General features: G+C 43.3%; 1 protein-coding gene and 1 long non-coding RNA gene across 32 annotated transcripts in view; one reads left to right on the top strand and one right to left on the bottom strand.

Annotated features, from left to right (window-relative positions):
- RAD51B (RAD51 paralog B) overlaps nucleotides 1–24,545 on the top strand; it is a 657,779-nt gene that overhangs the window by 273,812 nt on the left and 359,422 nt on the right. The window contains exon 9 of one of the 31 annotated variants that reach the window (XM_089322166.1): nucleotides 169–334. The exons of 29 other annotated variants lie outside the window; for them this stretch is intronic. In XM_089322166.1, coding sequence (XP_089178292.1) covers nucleotides 169–189 — 21 coding nt within the window. In that variant the 3' untranslated portion in view covers nucleotides 190–334. Of the gene's footprint in view, nucleotides 1–168; nucleotides 925–24,545 lie in introns of those variants that run through there. One more of the 31 variants, XM_089322167.1, reaches the window with a different exon arrangement.
- The window catches only part of LOC103351641 (uncharacterized), a 128,795-nt gene that overhangs the window by 6,757 nt on the left and 97,493 nt on the right, over nucleotides 1–24,545 (bottom strand). The gene's annotated exons all lie outside the window — the stretch shown is intronic.

Consider the following 24,545-nt stretch of genomic DNA (forward strand, 5'->3'; position numbering starts at 1 on the left):
AAGTAAAGATTTCAACAGTTTGCTCCCACACAGAAACATATAGTGAAAAATACTGTTTGAGTACTAGTTATAGCATTAAATCTCAATGTACAGTTAGTCTTCTTAAAAGTGACGTTGTATCAACTCCTGGTTGCGTTTTGAAAATATTGAAAAGAACTTCTTGCGCAGGAAGCTGGTGCAGGAAGCTGATGGAATTTCATTTCTCCATCTCGAATGGAAGCCCCGTCGGACCTGCTGTGATCTGACTGCTTCTGTGGGCGCCCCGTCGGACCTGCCGTGATCTGACTGCTTCTGTGGGCGCCCCGTCGGACCTGCCGTGATCTGACTGCTTCTGTGGGCGCCCCGTCGGACCTGCCGTGATCTGACTGCTTCTGTGGGCGCCCCGTCGGACCTGCCGTGATCTGACTGCTTCTGTGGGCGCCGAGTATTCCAAAGCAATGCAGTAGCTCTCAGGGCTCTGTGGCTGGCGGTCCTCGGGTCGCAGAACGCGATGTGCTGTTTAAATCATCTGGCAGGTGGATGTTTGGGGGGGGGGACGCTGTCCTCTATGTCAAGCAAAGAAGGTGAATGTTCTAACGGTGACACATCATGCCAGCAGCACATAAGAAGAGTGGAGCAATCAATTGGAAAATGTCTTTCATTAGAGGAAGGGATGGTGAACTCTACACCCCGTCCAGCAGTGTGGGTTCAGTTTCATCCCATTTCCCCTCAAGTCTTTGCGTTCCTAATGGAAGAGTGGTAGAATTGGTATTTTTCTTTTGCAGAGAGTGGGACTTCTCTTACAGCTTCTTGCTAGCCAAAAATAGGTGTGCACATGAGGCGGTGCGATTTGGGCACTGAGAGAGCTCATGCGATGATTCTATTCTTTGAGACTGTATAAGATTTTTTCTTACAATGAAGCAACTGACTAGCTGCTGGATGTCACTGGGTTTGCAAATTGTTTCTGTTCGTTTTGAATAATGAATAGGCCTCAAGGTTAATAAGAAACACAAAAAAGGATAGATTTTTCTTGTTCTCATTTTAATGATGAGAAAAAGGAGCAGTTGAAAGACACTGTATAGCTCTCCCAGGTTCTCCTGATAACCAGGTGACACGGCTACATTTTCCCACATAATGTCATTTTGGATGAGAAATGTATCCTTATTTAAAATATTGCATCAGTGAGTCATGTGCTTTATGGCGCATTGTGCCAGCAATAACATTGTTAAGCTCTAAACTAGGCACACGACGAAATGGTTTGAAAATTAGAGAGAGCCATAGGATTCATTTACACAGCATTCAAAACACGGTTAATTCTGAGTCAACCTGTTGGAGCTGCAGCATTGAAGGGGGTGAGAATGATTGTCTGTTTTCTTCTTTGTGCAATACTCTCATTTTCTTTAGTTGATCTTCTTCTCAGCTGCCAGAGGCCACTGGTTGTTGCCAGACAACTGGGCTCTGCCAGTTCATCCAGGGACTGTGGCAACGCTTGTTTCCATGAGAACCGGCAGAAAAGATGCAATGGAAAAAGCACATGCAGTCGTTGGTTGAGTCGCTTGGTTGTGTGATTCTCTGAACGTGAACTTAGCCTCAGAGCTCCTACAACTGGGGCTTCGTGAATACCAATCGCCATGCGTGCGAGCTGATCTGTAGTGTTTGTGAGCTGTGGCAGAGCCCTCTGGTGAGTGTGTACACATCCAGCTTTGTAGGAGTGGTCTGTGAGGTTTGACTTGGTTCAGTGTGGTTGCCAGGATGGGATTTTCCTGGGAAAAGGAAAAAGTACTTCATTTCTGGAGATACTATAGCTATTCAGGTATTTAAGAGATTTTTTTTTTTTTTAGGGAAAGTCCCTTTTGGGATGATCAGTCAGTTGATCTTAAATATCACGTAATCTGCCACGAAATGTGATGGTAGGCTCTGTTGTTGGAACTGTGGTACCACTGAAGCCCTTTCTCATGGTCTCACTTAGAAGCATAGTAAATATAATAAGGGACCAAGGTCCTGCGGGGTCACATGGAGCCAGGGTCAGTAAAGAGGCCGTCTAAAGGATACCTCTGAAGCCACAGCCGTTCTTCCCAGACCTGAGCTTCCTGACTCTCGGCGTGTTAAATTGACGGTCACTACTCACTCATCCTCAGGCTGCCCCATGGTTGCTGGCGGCTAGCGCCAATGTGAGTAACTCAGGTTGGGGTAATTATAATGAAATGGGGTTGAATTATATACGCACATACGTTGTAGCCATACAATTTCCTAGTGGTGATAATAACGTTTGTCTCAAAGTAACAACAACAAAAAGTCATTCTTTTCACCAGCCTTTAAATTTTTACATTCATACTTAGCGCCTTTCTTAGTTTATGGGGCCTTGTTCCCTGGTCACTGTTTCGCCTTAGCTCTGTCGTGGTATTCTCTTTCTTTCCCTGAGAAAGCTCTTTAGCTCTGTGTTCTCTGTGCCGAGAAGAATCTCATGTTCAGCGCTCGCAGAGCTGCTTTTCATCTTCCTGACTTATTCCCTGTTCACGTCTTCTAGTCCTAAATCGTTTAGCACCCAGAGATTCGAAGCAGCAGCTGGAAGTGTTTCTGCTCCCTACAACGGGTGTATCAGACTCTGCAAAGAGGCACAGGTTTTGTGGTGTGATGCCGACGTGAGTGTGAAATCGCCACTGAGCCAGAGGAGGCTGCGCGGTGACTCTTGACAGCAGAGGTGTTTTTAGTCCCTTCGTGCCTAAACTGCAGCAGCTGGTCCATACCCAGAAGCGAGCAGCTTGTTTTCCAATCAAAACGGGTTCTTCTGCAACTCGACCTTTTTTGGAAATTAGGTACTCTTTCCAATGTGTATGTCTTGAGGCCCTTGGGTATTTGAACCATTTCCTAGTCTACTTTCCCAGACATAAAAGATACCATGTGTGAAATACGTGAAATGAGAATGTCAAGGTGTTTGGGTGGATTCTTTCTACAGAGAATATATTTGCTTATTGCAGTTTCTCTGTGAAGATTTTAAAGTAACTAAGGGAAAGTCTAAAACCACCTCTTCAGCACTGAAATAATTTATGTCTGCTGGTATAAATAGAACCTTCCAGAGTATGAGCCAACGAGCCGCTTCAAATACCACCTCCTTTATGAAGCCTTCTTCAATGCCCTTGTTAAAAAAGAGTAGTCATCCTCTGTTTTGCTTCTCCAAAGCACTTTGACCTTCCGTAAGAGCACGCACCTCACCTCTCAATCTATCTTGAAGTATATATGCATATTTCATTTCTCTTCATTTCATCTTTTTTTATCCCCCGACTACTATGCCCAGGCCATTGAATGTAGTCACAGATCAAGCATCTGCCCCCAACCCACCTGGTTTTCTCCTCTGAGCGGGTCTGCGCACTCCCTCCTTTCTGCCAGGATTATATGCTCTTAAAAGCCCTATTCACACACTATTCCAGTGATTTGTTTATGTAGCTGTCTCTTCTATTAGACTGCAAATTCCATGGGGATAGGAACATGCCCTCCATCTGTATTTCCCCAGGGTCTAGCATAGTGCTAGAACAGAGAGAGCACTCATTAAATTTCTATTGAATGAATGTTGGATTTATTCAGTGAACCATGACCTTGAGTGTATGAATGGGAAAGCTAGGGGCCCCTTCCCCAAACTTAGCTGTACTGCATAATAACAATAAGGCACAAATAGCGACTGCATGTTATGATACATATCCATGCTACACATACCCATGCAATACATACACACACTTGTGATCCCTGGAGAACCACAAGTTCCAATGAACTGTTCTGCTTGACTGTGTTTGCATCATGGCAGTAAGGATATGTTACTTATTAACTCTTTATTTTTTATTTTTTTTAAAAAAAGATTTATTGATTTATTTGAAAGAGAGAGAGAATCTTCCATCTACTGGCTCACTCCCCAGATGGTCTCAATGGCCAATGCACTTGGGCCATCCTCTACTGCTTTTCCCAGACCATTAGCAAAGAGCTGGATTGGAAGTGGAGCAGCCAGGACTTGAATCAGTGGCCATATGGGGTGCTTGACCTACTATACCACAGTGATGGCTCTTAACTCTTACTTTGAAACCTGCAGTTGGCAGTCTGTCATCCTTTAGCATGTTAAATACGATTGGTTTTTATTATTTTCTCAGATATGTTACCAAATAGACCTGAGTTTTTGAGTTTTCATTGTATTAAGCAATGGAATTGCCTGTTAGTCTGTTTCCTGGCAACAGGTGAGCCCTTACATGCAGGCTCCGTGCCTTTTATGCCCAGGTTCTGACCACAGTGCATGAAAAGCATTGTAGGTGATCAAGAAATACCTGTCAGATAAAACATAACATTGAGAGCATGATATCATTAGAAAAACCTATGGAAATTCTTTATATATCTTAACGTGAAAATTCTGTTTTACTGCTTGGAAAGAGTCACTGGGCCCCAAAGTCTTTTAAGAGCAGTGTTGGGGCTGGTGCTGTGGCATAGTGGGTAAAGCTGCTGCCTGCAGTACCTGTTATATCTTAATGTTAGCCGTCGCAAAGCACACCGGACACCGGAGTAAGGGAAAGGGTTTATTGGGGAACACCCTACAGACCGGAGTGAAGGGGCGGCGAAGGAAAAAGAGAAGGAGGCTGTGAGAGAGAGACAGAGAGGAGAGGAGCTAGCAAGGAGAGAAGATAGAGCAGAGAAGAGGAGAGAGGAGAGCAGAGCCAAGAGACCAGAGGAGGAGGCTAGAGAGAGGAACCGAGAGAGAAGGGCCAAGAGCCAAGAGGCCAGAGGAGGAGGCTCGAGAGAGAGCAGGAGGGAAGGGGCAAGAGAGAGCAGGGAGCAGAGCTGAGAGAGAGCAGGAGAGAAGGGCCAAGAGAGCCAAGAGCCCAGAGGAGGAGGCTGGAGAGAGGAACCGAGAGAGAGCAGGAGAGAAGGGGCAAGAGAGCACGTGTTCAGGAACAGGCCCTTTTAAAACTTTGCCTGAGGGCGGGCAGGGAAGCAGGAGCAGCCAATCCCATTAGGATGGGGGTGGAGCCTGGCTCAGGTAGCTGGGCCATGCGGCCAACTGTGCCAGTTTCCTAACAGTACTGGCACCCATATGGGCACCAGTTCAAGTCCTGGCTGCTCCACTTCTGATCCAGCTCTTTGCTACTGGGAAAGCAGTAGAAGATGGCTCAAGTCCTTGGGCCCCTGCACCTGTGTGGGAGACCCAAAAGAAGATCCTAGCTTCTGGCTTTGGATCAGCACGGCTCTGCCTGTTGTGGCCACTTGGGGAGTAAACCAGCAGGTGGAAGACCATTCTCTCTCTCCCTCTGCCTCTCTGTAACTCTGCCTTTCAAATAAATAAATCTAAAAAAAGAGCAATGTTTACACCTTATAAAGATGGTGGTGTTTGGAAGCCAGAATATGACATGTCTGATGTTGGTTGAGAGTCTTCCTTAATCTTATTTGTTTCACTACCTTTATCTTAGATTCTCACCCAAAAAGATAATGTGAGAAGAATTCACTTAGATCACAAGAGTTAAGTTTCTCAGTAAATTTTCTGCAACATTCGATAGAAGTGAATGCTTCATTCATAGACAGTCGTAGATTCTTTTATGTGTCTATTCTTGTATGAAATAAACTTGGTAAAGAAAAAAAACTCAAATGCAGCTCTTAGCAAGTGATTTCCCTTACTCTTTTTTCGCTGATCCGAAGGCAGGAGCCAGGTGCTTCTTCCGGTCTCCCATGCGGGTGCAGGGCCCAAGGACTTGGGCCATCCTCCACTGCACTCCCGGGCCACAGCAGAGAGCTGGCCTGGAAGAGGGGCAACCGGGACAGAATCCGGCGCCCCGACTGGGACTAGAACCCGGTGTGCCGGCGCCGCAAGGCGGAGGATTAGCCTAGTGAGCCGCGGTGCCAGCCTTCCCTTACTCTTGAAATTGCATTGAATAATTTTAATCTCAACTCTCACGCTAGCTTTGATAATCTACTGTTTTAAAAGATATCATGAGGTTTGTCACTGGCATTCATTTTTCCTTATTTCCAAATATCTAAAGATGGAAGGGTAGCTGGTATTTCCCTCTTCTTGTAAGATACAAACTAAGCCACTGGCTGTGTCCTTTACTGCTATGCATCTTTGTAGCCTAGGGCACTGGTCTTGCTTCTGGAGGAATCATCATGAATGAGAAAGCCAAAGACGGAGTTCTCTGTGGGCGAACCTAGCACTCATCCATGATAGGCTTTTTAAATTTTACCAATGGGGAAGCTGAGCCTCCGAGCTGTTAGCTGATTTGTTGGTGATTACACAGCTAGTCCGCGGCAGGGCTTCAACTGAAACCTAGGTTTCCTCACTGCTTGTTCCAGGTGCTTCCTATTGTGCTTTGTGGGTTTTCTTCACAGAGCGAGGATGCTCTCTTCCAGGCAAATGCTGACTGCTGAGCTGACTGCCAGAATTCTGTGAGTAGAGAGTTTAGAGTGACAACACATGGCAGAAATGTAACAACTTAACTAGTTCACATTATTTTTGAATTAGACAGTCAAGCGTGAGGTACAGTGTAGATGCCACAGAGAACAGCAGTGAGGTGCTCCTCACTTAATGATGAGGGCAATGAAGTTGTTCCTGGAGCACTAACTAGTGATAGGAAGCACTGGATCATGTGGATACTCACACAGTTGTCTTAGAGAAAGCGGTCCAAAAACAAAAATGACTTGACCACACAACTAAGTAGCAGGTATTAATATGCCCAAAGAAAGTCTGTCATCAGAAAAGATGTGGGTCAGCCAGGGAAGTGTAGATGAAGTCAGATCACAAGGCATGGGTTGCCTGTGTCTACTGAAGCAGTGTGTACTTCAGTGTGCTTTCAGAGTTAGCTGGAAGGCTTCCAAAATCCACATTGCTAGGTCCCACCTCTGCATTCTCGTGGCCCACAGATTTGCATTTCCAACAGTTTCCTAGATGATGCTGATGCCGACTGGGGTCCTACAATTTGGGAATCATTGCCCTAGAGATGTATTAGTTCTCTATTGCTGGGTAACCGCAAATGTAGCAGTTTGCAACACCACCCACGTGTTCTCTGTTCTGTAGATCAGAAATCTGAGATTGTATGGCTGAGTTCTCCACTCAGACTGAAATCAAGGTATTGTCTGGCAGTGTTCTCACCTCGCACACAGGGTCCTCTCCCAAGTGCATTCCCATGTTCTTGCTGTGGACTGGGTCTGCAGTGTCAGCCCCTGAAAGTTACTCACACAGTTCCAGGGAGGCCGCCTGCAGGGGAGCAAACAGGCTGCTCTGGCCGCAGCAAGTGTTCTTGGTCCAAGTAGCAACTGAGTTTCCCTCAGTAACGAATCAGTCTGTATTTTGATGATGTAAGTCAGCCTCTGTGAACTTATTTAATGGGGGGGGGGGGCTGTCTTCTCTTATTTAATGGGCTGTCTCCTCTTGCCATATTGACCCAGTTTTGGGACTGATTAGCTGAGATTCAAATCCTGGAAGAAGATAAATTCACCAGGATGCAAACCAGCGTAGGAGATGAGAGTGGGCACCCAGTCTACCCTCCCAGGCCTCATCTCCCTGTTGCTTCAGAGCTGTACTCATTCTTCGAACTTCTCGTTGAATAGCATATCCTGGATGAAAGCCACGATTAAAATGAAAATGGGAAAGTTCTCAAAATTCAAACGAAATGTCCAGTGAATTTTTTTTTTTAGCCAGTCCCTCCAAACTCTATTTGTGTGGGGATTGTTTGATTTACTAAGGCCTGGATATCTCTGAGCCATATAAAAGTTCTGAACTGAAGAAGGGTCCTGAAAATAAAATTTTAAAGGGTGAAACAGAGCCAGCTTCCCTTCCCATGGGATTTCCTGAAGCCATCAGAGACTAGCTCATGACAGGTGCAGGTGGTCGAGTTAGCAAGTAAGGCCCAGTGATCTGTTGGTTTTTTTGGTGTCTGGTATATATGCCTGATTTTGTGTGTGTGTGTGTGTGTGTGTATGTTCCTTCTACTCATATTTGCCTAATTTTGTTTCTTCATCCTTTAGCAAAAACCTAGCTTTGTTTGTTTATTACCTGGCTCAGAGGTTCTTTTATACAAATTTACTTAGCTGATTCCTTTATGCAATGGGAACTTCCAGATTTAGAGTTCTTACATTCCTTTAGGGAAGGTTGATAAACAGTATCATTCTTAGTTCGTTCCTTTGTCAGATCAGGATAGTTTCACACTGTCAGAGAATAAAACTCAATCTCAGGTCTGGCACTGTGCTGTAATGGGTAAAACCACCACCTGCAGTGCTGGCATCCCATATGGTTGACAGCTCGAGACCCAGCTGCTCCACTTCCGATCTAGTTCTCTAATATAGCCTGGGAAAGCAGTAGAAGATGGCCTAAATACTTGGGCCCCTGCACCTGCGTGGGAGACCTGGAAGAAGCTCCTGGCTCCTGGCTTCAGATGGGCCCAGCTCTAGCCATTGAGGCCATCTGGAGAGTGAACCAGTGGATGGAAGACCTCTTTTTCTCTGCCTCTGCCTCTCTGTAACTCTGTCTTTCAAATAAATAAATCTTTATTAAAAAAAAAAAAAAAACTCAATCTCCGTTGGAGTTCACCTCCTAAAATCAGTGTCAGCTGTATCAGAACATTGTGTGTGTGTGTGTGTGTGTGTGTGTGTGTGTGTTTTAATTTTTTGACAGGCAGAGTGGACAGTGAGAGAGAGACAGAGAGAAAGGTCTTCCTTTGCCGTTGGTTCACCCTCCAATGGACGCTGCGGCCGGCGCATCACGCTGATCCGATGGCAGGAGCCAGGAGCCAGGTGCTTTTCCCGGTCTCCCATGGGGTGCAGGGCCCAAGCACTTGGGCCATCCTCCACTGCACTCCCTGGCCACAACAGAGAGCTGGCCTAGAAGAGGGGCAAACGGGACAGAATCCGTGCCCCGAGCGGGACTAGAACCTGGTGTTCCGGCGCCGCAAGATGGAGGATTAGCCTAGTGAGCCGTGGTGCAGGCCTGTATCAGAACATTGTAAAACCTTTGTACATTTAACTAAAACTACATGAAGTCCAATAGGTCGAAACGTAACAGATTTTAAAGAGCCAACTATATGGATAGGCATTTAGTGCACCAGTTTAACACTGCTTGGGATAACTACATCCCATATTGGAGTTCCTGGGTTTGAATCGTGCTTCACTCACAATTTCAGGGTTCTGGAGTGAACACCCTGGGAGGTCATGACTCGAGTAGTTGGGTCCCTGCCATCCACGTGAGAAACCCAGACTGAGTCCTGAGCTCCAGCCTGGCCCAGGGCTTTCTGTTGTGGGCATTTGGACAATGAACAAGACGATGGAAGATTGCTATCTGTCTGCCTCTCTTTCAAATAAATTCAAAGACTAAAAAGCCAACTCTATAATGTAGGGCAGAAAATATTTGATTTTATAGATGTTAATACGAGAAAGACTGAAATGTTTCGTTGTCTGTAAACTCGGAACCTGCTATCAGTGTCATGTGCTTGTGACAGGATTTGGAACTGCTTTAACAGAAGCACATGTCCAGATCAAAGATGGACTTAGTCTCCCTATCTCTGTTCTGGTCAGACCACTTTTTGTTTGACTTCCATGTGCCCAGAGAGATTTAGATAAATAAGTTTATTTAGGAGGAAACCAATCAGATAACAAATTGAAAATCAAGTCACATGAAGTACAGTTCAACAAACTGGGATTACTTTAAGAAAGAGAAAACTTTTGGGATACAGTTAAGTCAGGATTTTTTTTTTTATCGTGTTAATTAATTAGCTTCAACAACAACACACGTCATTGGAAGGATTTCAGAGAGCTGCAGAGTCAGAGGGAAGGTGGAAGAATGAGGCCTGGAAGGCGCAGAGGCCAGAATAGCCCATGAAGTCTAGTAAAGCCAGGAATCGCATTCTGTAGGGCCTTCCTGCTGACACTCCAGCACTTGTGTCGATCCAAACCAGTGGGTCCGGCTTGGGTCACATATTCCCCCTTTGGTTAAAGAAAGACTTGGCACGGGACCCACCAGGCTGCATTCAGTGGGGCAGAGATAATTTCCCTCAAACCATGGAGGTGCTACTATCAAAATAATAGGGGAGTGTATGCTGGATAAAATGGAGCAAATATCCGCGACAGGTTACCAAATGACCTTCAGATATTTGGGCAAGGGGTGCGATTTGGTAAGGATGGAGGGTAGAGCTTGGAATATCCAGGGAGACTCCTGCATTTCCAAGTGAGGAAGAATATTCTAACAGTCAGTGCTGTGTGTAAACCAGCTGCATTGTGAGACATGGGCTTCCCACTCATAATAGGGTATTCTTTTGGTTGCATGTGCTAGGAGCTTAACTTAAACTAGCTTGATAAAAACAAAAGAGTGTTAGAAAGGTATTAAGAGTATCTTAGCCATACTGTGGAGAGGGCAGATATTGTGCTGGGTCTCAGAAACTAGAACCAGAGCCTCTGATGCGGCTGGATCTTTCCCCTTTTCCTCCCCTCTGCCCCTCTCTGAGTATCAGCCTCTTTTCTGCCTCTGCAGACCATCTGTCACAGACATCACCTGAAATATGGTTGCCAAGACTGCCCAAGTTTCACTTCTTACAAAACTGCTGAGAAATTCTGCTTCACATTTAGTGTGAAACCGTCTTCGGAAGAGACTGTGGTCCGCCGTGGGCCAAGTGCCCAACTGTGGACAAATCAGTGAAGACCAAGGCACAGGAAAATCAGCTTGGTTCCAGTATCTTCTTATGAACTGATCTGGGGTCCGGGAAAAATTGGTTCTTGGTAGAACCACAATTTGAAAAAAGCAGTTGGCAGAAAAAAAGAGAAATGGAAGGGAATGTGGTGGCAGGCAACACAGTAAGTGCGATTCCATTATTCTGTTACTGCGTGTGTATCACGGTTGGGTGAGTCAGAGCTATTATAGAAAGGATTTTTATGTCGGTAAGAATTTGAACTGGAAGTCCCCCAAGTTCTTTCCAACTCAGAGATGCTGTGATTCTAACTCTTTTCCAGGTAAGGCAGGCACATAATGGTTTGGGGTTTTAGTTGATATTTTCTGTGTACTTCAACTCAAGGAATCTTTGATGACTTACTTTGGAAACCAAGGGATACTTATCCAGATATTTTGGAATTTGAGGATGGAGGAACAATTTATCATCTAAAAATGAATGTCTGATGAAGAACTCATACGTAACTTTTAAAAGATGATTTCTAGGGATTTAAGTTCACATAGATTACCTTAGAAGGGATAGAACACTTTTTAAGTTTGAGTGACCTGCTTTAAGATGATTTTGTTAGTGTTTAAAGTTTTTTTTAGGGCCGGCGCCACGGCTCACTAGGCTAATCCTCTGCCTTGCATTGCCGGCACACCAGGCGTCCCAGTCGGGGCGCTGGATTCTGTCCCGGTTACCCCTCTTCCAGGCCAGCTCTCTGCTGTGGCCAGGGAGTGCAGTGGAGGATGGCCCAAGTACTTGGGCCCTGCACCCCATGGGAGACCAGGATAAGTACCTGGCTCCTGCCATCGGATCAGCGTGATGCGCCGGCCGCAGCGCGCTAGCCGCGGCGGCCATTGGAGGGTGAACCAACGGCAAAGAAAGACCTTTCTCTCTGTCTCTCTCTCACTGTCCACTCTGCCTGTCAAAAAAATTTATTTTCAAATGGTTATCTATTCATAGCAAAGTACAAAGAAATGTACAGGGAGGTCATGTGTACCCCTCACCCAGTTTCTCCTAATGCTAGCATCTACATGACTCTTAGAGTGTCAAAGCCAGCAAGGTGACATTGGTAAAATCCATGTAATTTGTTCAGTTTTCACTAGCTATGCGTGTAGTTATTTGTGTATGTGTCTATGTGTTTGCAGTTTTAACAAGCTTTGCTTTTTGTAACCACCATTGCCATCAAAGCACTTATTGTACCAATACACAAGACTCTCTGGAACTGTACTTTTATAGCCATACTCACCCCATTCCCCATTTCCTAGCCTCTAGCAGCTGCCAAACTTGCTCCCATCTCTATAATTTATGTTACTTCACAAATACTACAAAAATGGAATAGGATAGTAAGTCTCCTTTTGATATTGGCTTTTGTCACTTAAGGTCCATCCAAAGTGTTGCATGTGTGAATTTATATAATTCATTCTGTTTTATTGCTAAATAGTATCTTGTGGTGTGACTCCACAGTTTGGTTAAACAAATCATGTTTAAACATTCACCTTTTAAAGGATATTTGGGAGTTGCCACTTTGGGACTAGTATCCATAAAGCTGCTAGGAACATTTATGTAGTTTTTATGTCAAAGTAAGTTTTCATTTGTCTTGGATATATGCCTAGGTGTGCAATCTGGGGTTGTGTGGTAAATCCATTCTCAGTTTTAAAAGAACCTATCGGAATATTTTCCAGTTTTACATTCCCCCCACCAGTGTGTGAATGACCATGTTCTGTTCATCTTCCCTGCCATTTCGTGTTCGTACTCACCTTTGTTTTAGCCCCTCTGCTAGGTACTGAGTGATATTTCATTGTGATTTCAATTGCATTTCCTGGTGGCCAGTGAGGTTGAGCACCTTTTCATGTACTTACTTGCCATCTCTGCGTTCTCTTCAAGTCTGCATAGTTTTTGCTCATTTTCTAATTGTATTGTTTGGATGTTTAACCTTGAGACTTGAGAGTTCTCTTCATATTCTGTGTAAAAGGCCTATGCTGGATGTGTGGTTACAAAGATTTTCTCCCAATTTGTACATGGTCTTTTCATCTTGACAAAATCTCTGGCAAAGTTTGATAAAGATAACTTTTTAAGTAATGAAGAATATTTGTGATTGATCTAAAAAATTTTAAATTGCCCAATTTTCTGATCTACCTTCTTTTCAAATACAGGCATGTCACCAGTGTGAGTACAGTTAAATTTATGGTGTACAAAATCATTCAGTTTACAATGTTTAAGTGTAGTGGGATGCCTGTGTGTTTGACTCTATCCTAACACCTATTTTTCTCTTAGGAGTTTTTTTAAATTAAAGGAGAAAAGGCAGATCCGTCTAGATTAGGACATAGTGTCATTTAATCAAATCAGTGAGATTTCATTACAAACTAGGAAGAAGACCTGCGATTCTACCCCTACTGCTGACTTTTGTAATTGGGTCCCTCTTGTTGCTGATATTTTCCTGTGTGCACAGAGTTGAAGATGGCAGGCAGTACAACCATTCCTTGTGACTGTGTTGATACCCATTTAGCTTTTAGCTTCTCATTTTGGCAGTCCCGTTGTTCGTTCCAGAAACAGCACCCATCTGTAAGAATTGTGCTGTGTTCAAGGAATAACATGGAACATGATAGTCAGAGGTACTGCCTTCAGGGAGCTTACAGTTTAGCTCTCATTTCTTATTATCATAGGCTTGTATTGCCTGTCAAGTGCTTCATTGATTCAATTAAATGTTCTTGTTTTTCGTCTCTGGTCAAGTAATTTTTCTTGCTTATCCAAAGTACAGCATGTCCAAATCATAGTGAATGGGTTTAATGCTTTGGGAGTGGCTGCATTCCATTGAGATGAAAACCACGCCATGCAAGTAATACTTACAAGCATACACATGAGAATATGTTATGAGGAGAAAAATATTCATTTTTAGTTATTTTCTTGCCAACAGGGGAAATTTTGGCAGAGCCTTAAGTTACCTCAAGGGTGTTTGAGGATTCTAAGTATGAGAGCCCAAATCCCACCATTCCCTTTGTTCTATAAAGAAGAGGCCCAGCCCATTGAGTGAGCCAGTTAGCCAACTGACTTTGTCATAGTTTGCATTTTTAAACAATCCTAGTCTTCTATCACTTCTGAAACTTTGACTCTATGTTAGTTTGTGGCATAAGTGAGACACTTTTCCTCTCTATAAACTGGCTGGCCTATTTGTAGTCTGGTATTAAAAATGACTTGTCCAAACAGAGAGAGAATTCTAAAACTGGATCTCAACCATGTTATTTGAAATTAAAATTAGCTAAGCATCAACATTCTAAATTGAAAATTTAATTTTGAATTATCCAATAGCATTCAATATTTTGTTCTGTCATAAGTAGATTCTTATCTGACAAATTATAGATAGACAAGCCATATATGTCTATTTAAAAGTTTATTGTAGGAAACACATACTTCTTTCCTTGTACATACGTGTTTTATGTGCTTTGCAAACATTAACTAATTAAATGCTCACAATAAACCTATAAGGTAGATAGTATTAGCCTCATTTTACAGATGATGAAATGGAGGCACAGAGGGGCTGGGTAGCATAACTGATGTCATACAGTTAACAAGTGGCAGAGCCAATGCTCAGCACAAGCCCATCCGGTTCCAAAGACTATGCCCTCAAACCATTACACCGTGGTCCCATATGATGGCATTGAACTGAGATCTTAGTATCTTTGAGAAGACATCACAGAAAAAGAAGTAATAGACAGAGGTTTTTGATTTAAGGAGAATGGGAGTTAAGAATCAAAAGATTTGAATTCTGGGTATAAACTGGGTCATTTGGGAGAAAACTACTACATTAGTTTTCCTTTTGCCACTGTCATGAACTAACACAAATTTAATGGCATAAAATAATACATATGTATTCTTCTGTAGTTCTGGAGGTAAACAGTTTAATGTCAGAGTGTTGGGGTGGGCACTGTGAAGCAGTGGATTAAGCGGATGCTTGGGACACCCACATCCCATATTGGCATGCTGGTTCAAGTGCCAACTATTCCACTTCCAATCCAGCTTTCTGCTAACATGCCTGGGAGGCAACAGGTGACAGCTGAAGTACGTGGGTCCCCGCTATCAGTGTGGGAGACCCAGACGGAGTTCCTGGATCCTGGCGTCAGCCTGGCCTAAGCCTGGCTATTGTGGGCATTTGGGGGAGTGAATCATCAGGTAGCAGATCTCTCTTCCCTGTCTCTTCCTTTCTGTCACCCTGCCTTTCAAAGAAAAAATGAAATAGATCTTAAAAAGAGAAAACCTCGTAGTCTTTAAAAAAAAAATAAAGTCAGAGTGTTGGCAGGGCTGCTTCCTTCTGGGAACATCAGAAGAGATTCCATTTCCCTGCCTTTTCCAGCTTCTAGAGGTCACCTGCATTCCTTGGCTCCTGGTCTCTTCCTCTGTCTTCAAAGCACATTACTCCAATCCCTGGTCCCATAGTTACATCTCGCTCTGTTTTTTTTTTTTTTTTTTTTTCCTTCTGGTTTGACCCTCCTGCAAGGTCCCTTATAACTAAATCAGGAAATCCCCCACCTCACGGTCCTTAATTTAACGTACCTGCAAAGGTGTGTCTCCCTTTGTCTTCACAATGTCATTCTGATAACTGATCCATCTGGGAGGTTCATTTGGAGATAAACTAGCCAATCAACTAAATAAGTCAAACCATGGTGCACAGTAACAATGGCTGAGCAACAGCATCTCCTAGGTGAAGGCATAAAGCAGGATGTCATTATATGCCGGTATAAGCCAGCATGCGGCATGGTTGAACTAACAATGGAGATTTGACTGGGACTTAATTGGTTAGGGACTTAGTCGCCATTAGGAAGCTGGTTTCTTTGTCAGTGATGTAGACAGAAAATGACAGCTCCAAAGCCTGCCACTCTCGATCGTACAGCTAGGGAAATTTAGAGTCTGCAAAATGTTCTTGGAAACTCTGTATTATTAAAGAAAAAAAAATATGATGGGGCAGGTGTTGTTGCACAGCAGGTTAAGCACCACTTGGAATGCCCACATCCCCTATCAGCATGCCTAGGATTAAATCCCGCCTCTGCATCTGATCCAACTTCCTGCTAAGGTGGCTGGAAGGCAGGAGGTGATGCCCACATATCTGATTTCCTGACACTCCTGTTGGAGACCCAGATGGAATGCTCAGCCTTGCCCAGCCCCAGCTGTTACGGGCATCTGCGTAGTGAACCAGCTGATGGGTGATCTCTCTCTCGCTCTCTCTTCGTTCTCTCTCTCCCCTCCCCCTGTTATTCTTTCAAATTAATTAAGTAATCTGTCTTTAAAAGAAACTGTAGATAGATCTCAAAAAATAAACTTATAATTCCATTTTTCTATGAACTTTGTGAACTGCCCTCATGGATGGCATCTGGGAGGATCCATCCACCCAATATTTCCAAATCACTTGCCAGGCACCATTGCAGGTATTGCGAAAGACAGTGAATAAGAAAAAGTCCTTGTCCTCATGAAACTTAGAATTACTGCAAACAATGAAGTAATGCAGTTTCAAACTGTGATAAGTGTTAAGAAGCGAATAAGGCAAGGTTATGGCATAGAGTGAATGAAATAAGCCTTAACAAATGGCTTAATCTGTGACTGTCTTATCAAAAGTTCACATGATTTCAGTGAGGTTTCACCTCACCCCAGTTAGAATGGCTCTCATGCAGACATCAACAAACAGTGAATGCTGGCAAGGATGTGGGGAAAAGGGTACCCTAATCCACTGTCGGTGCAAATGTGGTACAGCCATTGTGTAAGGTGGTATGGAGATACCTCAGAAAGCTGAAAATAGATGTACCATACAAACTAGCAATCCCTCTCCTGGGAATTTGCCCACAGGAAATGAAATCAGCATATGAAAGAGTTATCTGTGCCCCCATCTTTATTACAGCTCAATTCACAATAGCTAAGATATAGAATTAACCTAGATGTCCAACAACTGGTGACTGGATAAAGAAATTGTTATATAAATTGAATATACTGAATACTACTCAGCTGTAAAAAAGAATGAAATCCTGTCTTTTGCGTCAAAATGGATGCAACTAGAAACCAGTATACTTAGTGAAATAAGCCAGCCCCAAAAAGACAAATGCCCTATGTTTCCCCTGATCTGTGGTAACTGAGTACCAAAAATGTAATGTATAGGAGCAAAATTGACATTTTGAGACTTGATGATTGTTGATTGTTCTTATCTCTACTGTTGAGGAACAGTGTTTTTCCCTTCTTACTATTTGTCAAACTCCTTACTTAGTGTGGGGTTAATTTTATGAGTATAAAGTAAACTGAAAGTAGATCATTGTAAAAATTTAGAAAGGGAATAAGAGAGGAAGGAGGAGGAAGGGTGAGAACGTGGGTGGGTGGGAGGGAGGGTAGGGTAGGAATACCACTATGTGCTCAAATCTATATGTATGAATTACATTAAATTTGTTTATCTTAAATTTAAAAAAGGCATTCATTGAGTCAAAAGTAAAGTTGATGATTAAATGAAAAACACAGAGAGGCATCAGTTTTAAATTGCACTGTAACTTCTTCAGCATTTGAAGAGGTTAGTTAAAGCAAAATCTTACAGCAAACTCCATTCAACTGTATTTATAGCCCAAGGCAACAGAACTAAACAGACATAATTCAAAAATTTCAGAGTCTGGAAACTTTCCATCTGATAAATTTTTAGAACTTCTTGATTAAGAATATTTCTCAGAATACAGAAATGGTTAAATTTTATTTTATTTTGTTTTTACTTAATAAATGATATTATTTCTTTTTTTAAAGATTTACTTTATTTATTTGAAAGACAGAGTTACAGAGAGAGGTAGAGACAGAAAGAGAGAGGTCTTCCATCACTGGTTCACTCTCCAAATGGCCACAATGGCTGGAGCTGCGCCGATTTGAAGCCAGGAGCCAGGAGCTGCTTCTGGGTCTCCCATGTGGGTGCAGGGGCCCAAGGACTTGGACCATCTTCTGCTTTCCCAGGCACATTAGCAGGAGCTGGATCGGAAGTGGAGCAGCTGAGACTTAAACCAGCACCCATATGAGATGCTGGCGCTGCAGGCCAGGGCTTTAACCCACTACGCCACAGCACCGGCCCCTATTATTTCTTTGATAAATTTTAAAAAATTCACATGATTTAAGTTTTTCCTGTGGAACAAAGACATTTAGTTTATAAGCTTATTTAGTTTCACAGCAAAAAATAAATAAATAAATAAATACATAAATAAATAAATGGAGTGTGTTTGTGTTTGCTAAAAAAAAATAGTTCTTAAGAAGTTCCTATTTTCTCTGCTATTTGAAAATTAAATTTGTCCAGAGAAGTTATGGTGCACACATTGCAAGGCCCAACAATAAGATGACGTTTATTTCTAGTTTGATCATGTTGCCCTAGATCCTTTGTCTTATCTGGAGAACTTTGACTATCTAAAATAAACTTCTGGCCTCCAACTTTCTCAACCATAAAGTGGGATTATTAATAGTAATTATGAATCATTTGGTTCTGGAAAAAATCTGCCATTAATCAAAATAACTATAAAATGTTTTATAAAGCTGTAGGCCAAAGGAAACATGAGGGTTTTTAAAAAGATTTTCTTTTATTTATTTGAAAGGCAGAGTTACAGAGAAAGAGAGAGAAAAAAAGAGGGAGGGAGAGATAGAGACACATACCCAGAGAGAGAGAGAAAGAGAAAGATCTCCCAACTGCTGGTTTACTCCCCTAATGCCTGCAGCAGCCAGGGCTGGGTTAGGTTGAAGCCAGGAGCCAGGAGCTTCATCTGTGTCTCCCACATGGGTACAGGGTACCATGCACCTGGGCCATCTCCCACTGATTTCCCAGGTGTATTAGCAGGCAGCCGGATGTGAAGTGGAGCAGTCGGGAATTGAACAGGTGCCCTTATAGGGTGCCGACGTTGCAGGTTGCAGCTTCACCCACTGCTGAGACATTTTTTTTAATTAAAATTGGGCAAGTTAGTTAACCTCTCTGGGTCTTAGTGTCTCTATAACTAAAGTAGATGTAGTGTTATCAAAAATTTTAGGAAACAGATCTTTTTTTCAGGGATGGTAGAAATACGGAAAGGTCTGTCCTTCCTGGAAAACCACTTGGCAGAATAATCACAAATTCTTTAAAATGCACCTGCCTTTTTGCCTCAAGGGATAAAATATTTAATCATTGGTTAAAGGTACATATTTAGGGGCAGTCATCATACGGTTGTTTATAACAAACAGCTTAAGTGTTCAACAACAGGAGTTTGGTTTCGTAATGGTACATTCCGTGTGGAATTCTGTGCAGCCAAGAAAGGCATTGATGATATTAATCAATAGTAATAGGATCAGAAAGGAGTTTACAATGTGCTAGCATTTACAGAGATCTCTGCCTCTTCACTTTGGGGTGCTGCAATCAGGGGTGATGATGATGATTATGTTTTAAAGACAAATCTAGCCTTCTCAGCCTGTACCCGTTGAGCTCCACGGTGTCCTAGGCACCGTGCTTCCCTCTGTTCAGGTATTATTGCACTGAAGTTGGGGACCAGGCCTACTGGGCAGGCACAGCTTGGAACCTAATTTTGAAGCTGAAGAAATCAAGGCTCAGAGAACTAAATTAACTCACCTGAGACCTTCAATTCAGTGATGGCAGAGTTGGAAGTTTTACTCTGTCACTTGACTCCAGAGCCCGTATCCTGAAACTGTGTGCAGCCCAGCTCTCTCCTCCCAGACACCTCTTCAAGTCCTCTCCTGCTGTGCACCCTTCTTTGGGAGAACTTTAGCCCAGCTGGGTGGCAGGCCAAGAGGCAGTCCACCCTTGAAGGCGGAGACCAGCCAGCTCTGGCCTGGGCCGAAGCCAGCCCACCCTTGTTTTGTAAATCCTGCTGGTTCATTTCTCCTTTGTCTGGGGCTGCTTTTGCTTTGCAAGGGCAGCCCTGTGGGGAGGCCGAAGCCTGCAATTGATATTATCTGGTCCTTTACAGAAAACATTTGCTGACCCCTGTCTTAATACATCAGGAATCTGGAAGGATGTGTTTCCTTTTACAGAGGCCACTTTTCTTTCCTTGAAGACAATGATTTTTTAAAAGCCAAGCAACAGTGTAAGGGGTATCGCCCTGCAGCCGTGGGGGTCGGAGGGGTCCAGGCAGTTGTGGAGGGTTTGCTGAGGGCCGCCTGTGCCTGGCTGTCACGCACTCTCCCAGCTCTGCCTTCTGCGTTGCCCTGACATTCTGCCTGTTGCTGCTCCTCTGAAATGGAGTGTGCATTCACAAACAAGGCACTCCATTAGTCATGGTGCATTTCCTGGGCCCTGGAGACACAGGCATGACATCACCAAGTGCCACTGAGAATAGGTCCTCTGTAGCACAAGTCCACAAGCCCTCAGACCTCTTGAGAGAACTGTCAACTGTGTGTTCTGCTGCTGGCCCTCAGGGTGTGATTGAGCACGCCTTCCTCATCCAGTCCTATTCTGGGCACAAAAGTCTAGCTTCCAGACCCAAGAGGCCAGGGCAGGCTTGAAAATGTGCAGAGCTGGAGGCAGATTCCCATTGAGTATTTTTTTCCAGGGCTCAGGTTTTTATTCCCAGAGTTTTCCACTCCTAATGACGTTGTTGCTTCATGTGGTGAAGGGTGGGTGGTGAAGGGTGAAGTCTGCCTTAGATAAAAGACGCTTGGCAGTTGAAATTTCTGGATAAGTATAGGTTGGTAGCATAACAAAATCAGAAGCGTATTTTGCTACATTGCTTTTGTGTGTAGTTTGACATAATAAAACAACATCTTTTAACAGCAAAGGCTCCTAGCAAAATTAGTGTGGCTTAAAATAGGGCAATTACCAAAGGAACTTTAGTAAGGGGATAAGTAAGTCATTAAATCTTTCATCTTTAAGAAGAAAAGAAACTTTTTCCCTCTACTCTCTTTTCTTGGGATTTAACCATTTTAGATAAAAATTTCTCTGTCTCTGTCACTGTTTCTCTCTCTCTGCTTTAGAATTTATATATTCATTTATGAAAATGATTTGTGGCATTTAGTTGTATGGGTAACTGTGAACTCTGTCTACCAGAAAGTCTATTAAAAGGCTTATTTTCTAATCAGTGCAATCTTTGCTAACGAGTCATAATTGTAAAATTCCCCATTTAAAATATTTTCAAGGAAACTGAAGCTCAGAATTCAATGTGGTCAGAAAAAGGGCAGATTTTCAGTAAATGAGGCTGGGAAAATTGGATACCACAAGCAAGGGAGTGAACCAACTCCTCCTTCCATCTTTTACCATATACAAAAATAATCTCAAAATTTCTAAGCACCTTATTGTAAGACCTGAAATTATGAAACTATTAGGGAAAAACACTATTAGGACATTGGAATAGACTAGGATTTTGTGGATAAGACCCCAAAAGCACAGGTAATAAATAAAGCTAAGATAGAAATCAAACTAAAACGTTTCTGCACAGCAAAGCAAACATCATTCAGATTGAAGAAACAACCTATCAAACAGGAGAAAATATTTGAATACTATGCATCTGACAAGGGGTTACAGACCAGAACATAGAAGGAACTCCTCAGTAGCACAGAAACAATGGATCCTATTAAAAAACGGGCAATAGATCTGATTAGACACTTACCAAAGGAAGAAGATGTACAAATGGCCAGCAGGTGCATGGAAAAGTTATGCACATCACTAATCATCAGGGTACTACAAATCAAAACCACACCGAGATAGCACTTCACTCCTGTTAGAACGGCTGTTATCCAAAAGACAAGAGGTACAAGAGAGCTGGCGAGGACGTGGGGAAAAGGGGAAGCTTGTGCACGGTTTGTGGGAATGGAGATTAGTACAGCCATTGTGGAAAACAGTGCGAAGTTCCTCAGAAGGCTGAAACTGGAGCAGTGGGATTGCTGGATTGCAGCTCGAGGAGATAGGATGGATCTGTTAAAGAAGACCTACACTCTCACGTTTGTTGCAGCTCTGTTCACAATAGCCAAGAGATGGAGGCAACCACAATATGCAGCAAATGATGAGTGGCTAAAGAAAATGGGACATACACGCATCATGAGATACTATTTGTTCAGGGTACTGCTCCCCAACAGGGATGAAATCTTGTCATCTGTGATAACTTGGAGGTCATTATGTTAGGTGAAAGGAGCCAGACAAGGAGTGACGGGTAGTATGAGATCTGTCTCATAAGTAAATCTCAAAGACTGAGCTCATGGCAATAGAGAATGGAATGGTAGTTATCAGAGGCTGGGGAGAGCAGGGGATTCATTGGCAGGAGGAAGAAACATTGATTAACGGTATTGAGTTGTAGTTAGATTGGGGAAACAAGTTCTGTGTTTGGTTGTATAGTGGAGTAACTATAGATAGCCATAGTGTACTTTACTTTTTTTTATAATTTTTTTTAATTTGACAGAGTTACAGACAGTGAGAGAGAGAGAGACAGAGAGAAAGGTCTTCCTTCTGTTGGTTTGCCCCACAAATGGCCGCTGGGGCCGGCACTGTGCCGATCCGAAGCCAGGAGCCAGGTGCTTCCTTCTGGTCTCCCATGCAGGTGCAGGTGCCCAAGCACTTGGGCCATCCTCCACTGCCCTCCTGGGCCACAGTAGAGAGCTGGAATGGGAGAGGAACAACCGGGACTAGAACCCGGTGCCCATATGGGATGCCGGCACTGCAAAGCGGAGGATTAACCAAGTGAGCCACGGCGCTGGCCCCACTATACATTTTTAAAATGAAAAACCAGGAGGCCAGGAAGGGGAACTTTGAATGTTTTTATCAAGAAGAGATGATTGATGTTTAAAGAGTTGATACTGATGTTCTCCCCAAATTGAACATCGCAGAATGTATACATGTATTGAGAGACCACATAGAAACTCATAAATATGTGCAACTTTTGTGTATCAGATACAAATAAGAAAAAATTAAAATATTTATGTCATATTTGTTGCACAAAATAAAATATATAGGCATGTAGGTCTAATAAAAATTCTTAAAAGAACAAGGTTGGTGGCCGGTGCCACGGCTCACTAGGCTAATCCTCTGCCTGCGGCGCCAGCCCAGTGGGTTCTAGTCCTGGTCGGGGCACCGGATTCTGTCCTGGTTGCCCCTCTTCCAGGCCAGCTCTCTGCTGTGGCCAGGGAGTGCAGTGGAGGATGGCCCAAGTGCTTGGGCCCTGCACCCCATGGGAGACCAGGAGAAGCACCTGGCTCCTGGCTTTGGATCAGTGTGGCGGCCATTGGAGGGTGAACCAACAGCAAAGGAAGACCTTTCTCTCTGTCTCTCTCTCTCTCTCACTGTCCACTCTGCCTGTCCAAAAAAAAAAAAAAAAAAAAAGGTTGGGCATTTGGCTTTGTGGTTAAGTTGCCAGTTGGGATGCCTGGATCCCATGTTGGAGTGCCTACTTTGAGTCCACGATCTGCTCCTTATTCAAGCTTCTGGTCATTGCACACCCTGGGAGGGAGAAAGTGATGGCTCAAGTGGCTGGGTCCCACCACCCATGTGGTAGGTGAGTTCCTGGGTCCTGAACAGCTATGGCTATTGGGAGAATTTGGAAAGTGAACAAGTAAATGGGAGCTCTCTTGCTCTCTCTTTCTGCCCTCCATCCCACCTATCAAATAAATAAAATAAATAAAAACTTTAAATTGTTAGTTTATACTGAACAGATTTTTATTGTTAAATTAAATAATCAAGCCCCAAAGCCATTTTTTTCCTCATCTTCAGAGGCAAAATATGGTTGATGGGAATGGTTCATGTATTTTCATGTTTGAATCCAGCGTGATAAAGTCAAAGAGAAATTGGGAAATAATTAATTTATCTGTAGCTTTCCATATACCACAAAAAATCCTAACTCTACCACTTAAAATTTCTTTGTTTCTGCAAGATGACAATGATTTTTTTTGTAATTTTAGAGGCTTTTTATTTAAAAAGATCACTTGAAATATTATGGATTCATCCTATTCTCTAAGAACTGGTGGCTAAAGCAGTTTCTTCTAGAATTGTATAGTACACTATAATAGGGACTTTTTAGCATGTCAGAGATCCTAAAAAATCTATACAATTCAAGCCATTCATTTTTAAATTTCAAAACATCTCCTGGAGATATCCTATTGGTGCCTTTTTTTTAAGCTTTTATAGATGAGGGAACAGGTATAAAAAGATGGATGCTTCTGCCTTGTGTCATTCAAGAAACAGAAATTCAATGCACATATCGCATCGTTCTTGTATTGAAACTCTTATGAGGACTATCCTTTGTGTCTATGTGAAATTATTACTGTTTCCCACTGACAGCTTCAAGGTTTGCCTCAATAACAGCAATGCTTATTTTTCACAACTCTTTGGAACTAAATAGGCTAGTCTAGCCTAGGCAAAATTGGTGCAAGCCCTGGGTGAGTTCTCTCAGGGGTTGGCAGTAGGGGGCTGAGCTCTCCCACTGCCTCGCTCTTGGCAGAGAATTTCATTCTTCTTAATCCTCCCTCCACCCCCAATTTTCTCCCACCTGAACTAATATTTGCCACCTCTCTCCTCAGAGGGTTGTCATGACTACTGATGAGTTCATGTTGATAAAATATCCTGGCCTTTCTGGAAGAAAGGTTTTAGAGAGGTGCACAAACAGCGCTGGCCCCAACACCAGTCCTGAGCCACAGGAGTGGGCACTGGGCAGCCTTGGATCAGGTTAACCAGATCCCTGATTGTGATCCACGGCAGCCTTGAGAGTGCACATCTGGTTTGAGATGTTGGAAGCCAGGTAATCCTTATAGCAGCCACGCAGTAATGTCTCCTCACTGCTTCTGTTTCCTGCTAATCTGAGGAGCAGCAGATGCCTCGCTTGGAAACCCTCCCAGAGGGTTGGCATGCCATGCTGATTATCTCACTAAGCCCTAAATTTTTCCTGCAGAAAAAATCTCTTGAAAGGCTATTCCAAAATATGACAGTGAGAGGTCATGACAGATAATCAGATC

Source organism: Oryctolagus cuniculus, chromosome 20 (genome assembly GCF_051225735.1).
Source record: "Oryctolagus cuniculus isolate XC-2025 breed Fujian yellow rabbit chromosome 20, ASM5122573v1, whole genome shotgun sequence".
Taxonomy (NCBI): Eukaryota; Metazoa; Chordata; class Mammalia; order Lagomorpha; family Leporidae; genus Oryctolagus; species Oryctolagus cuniculus.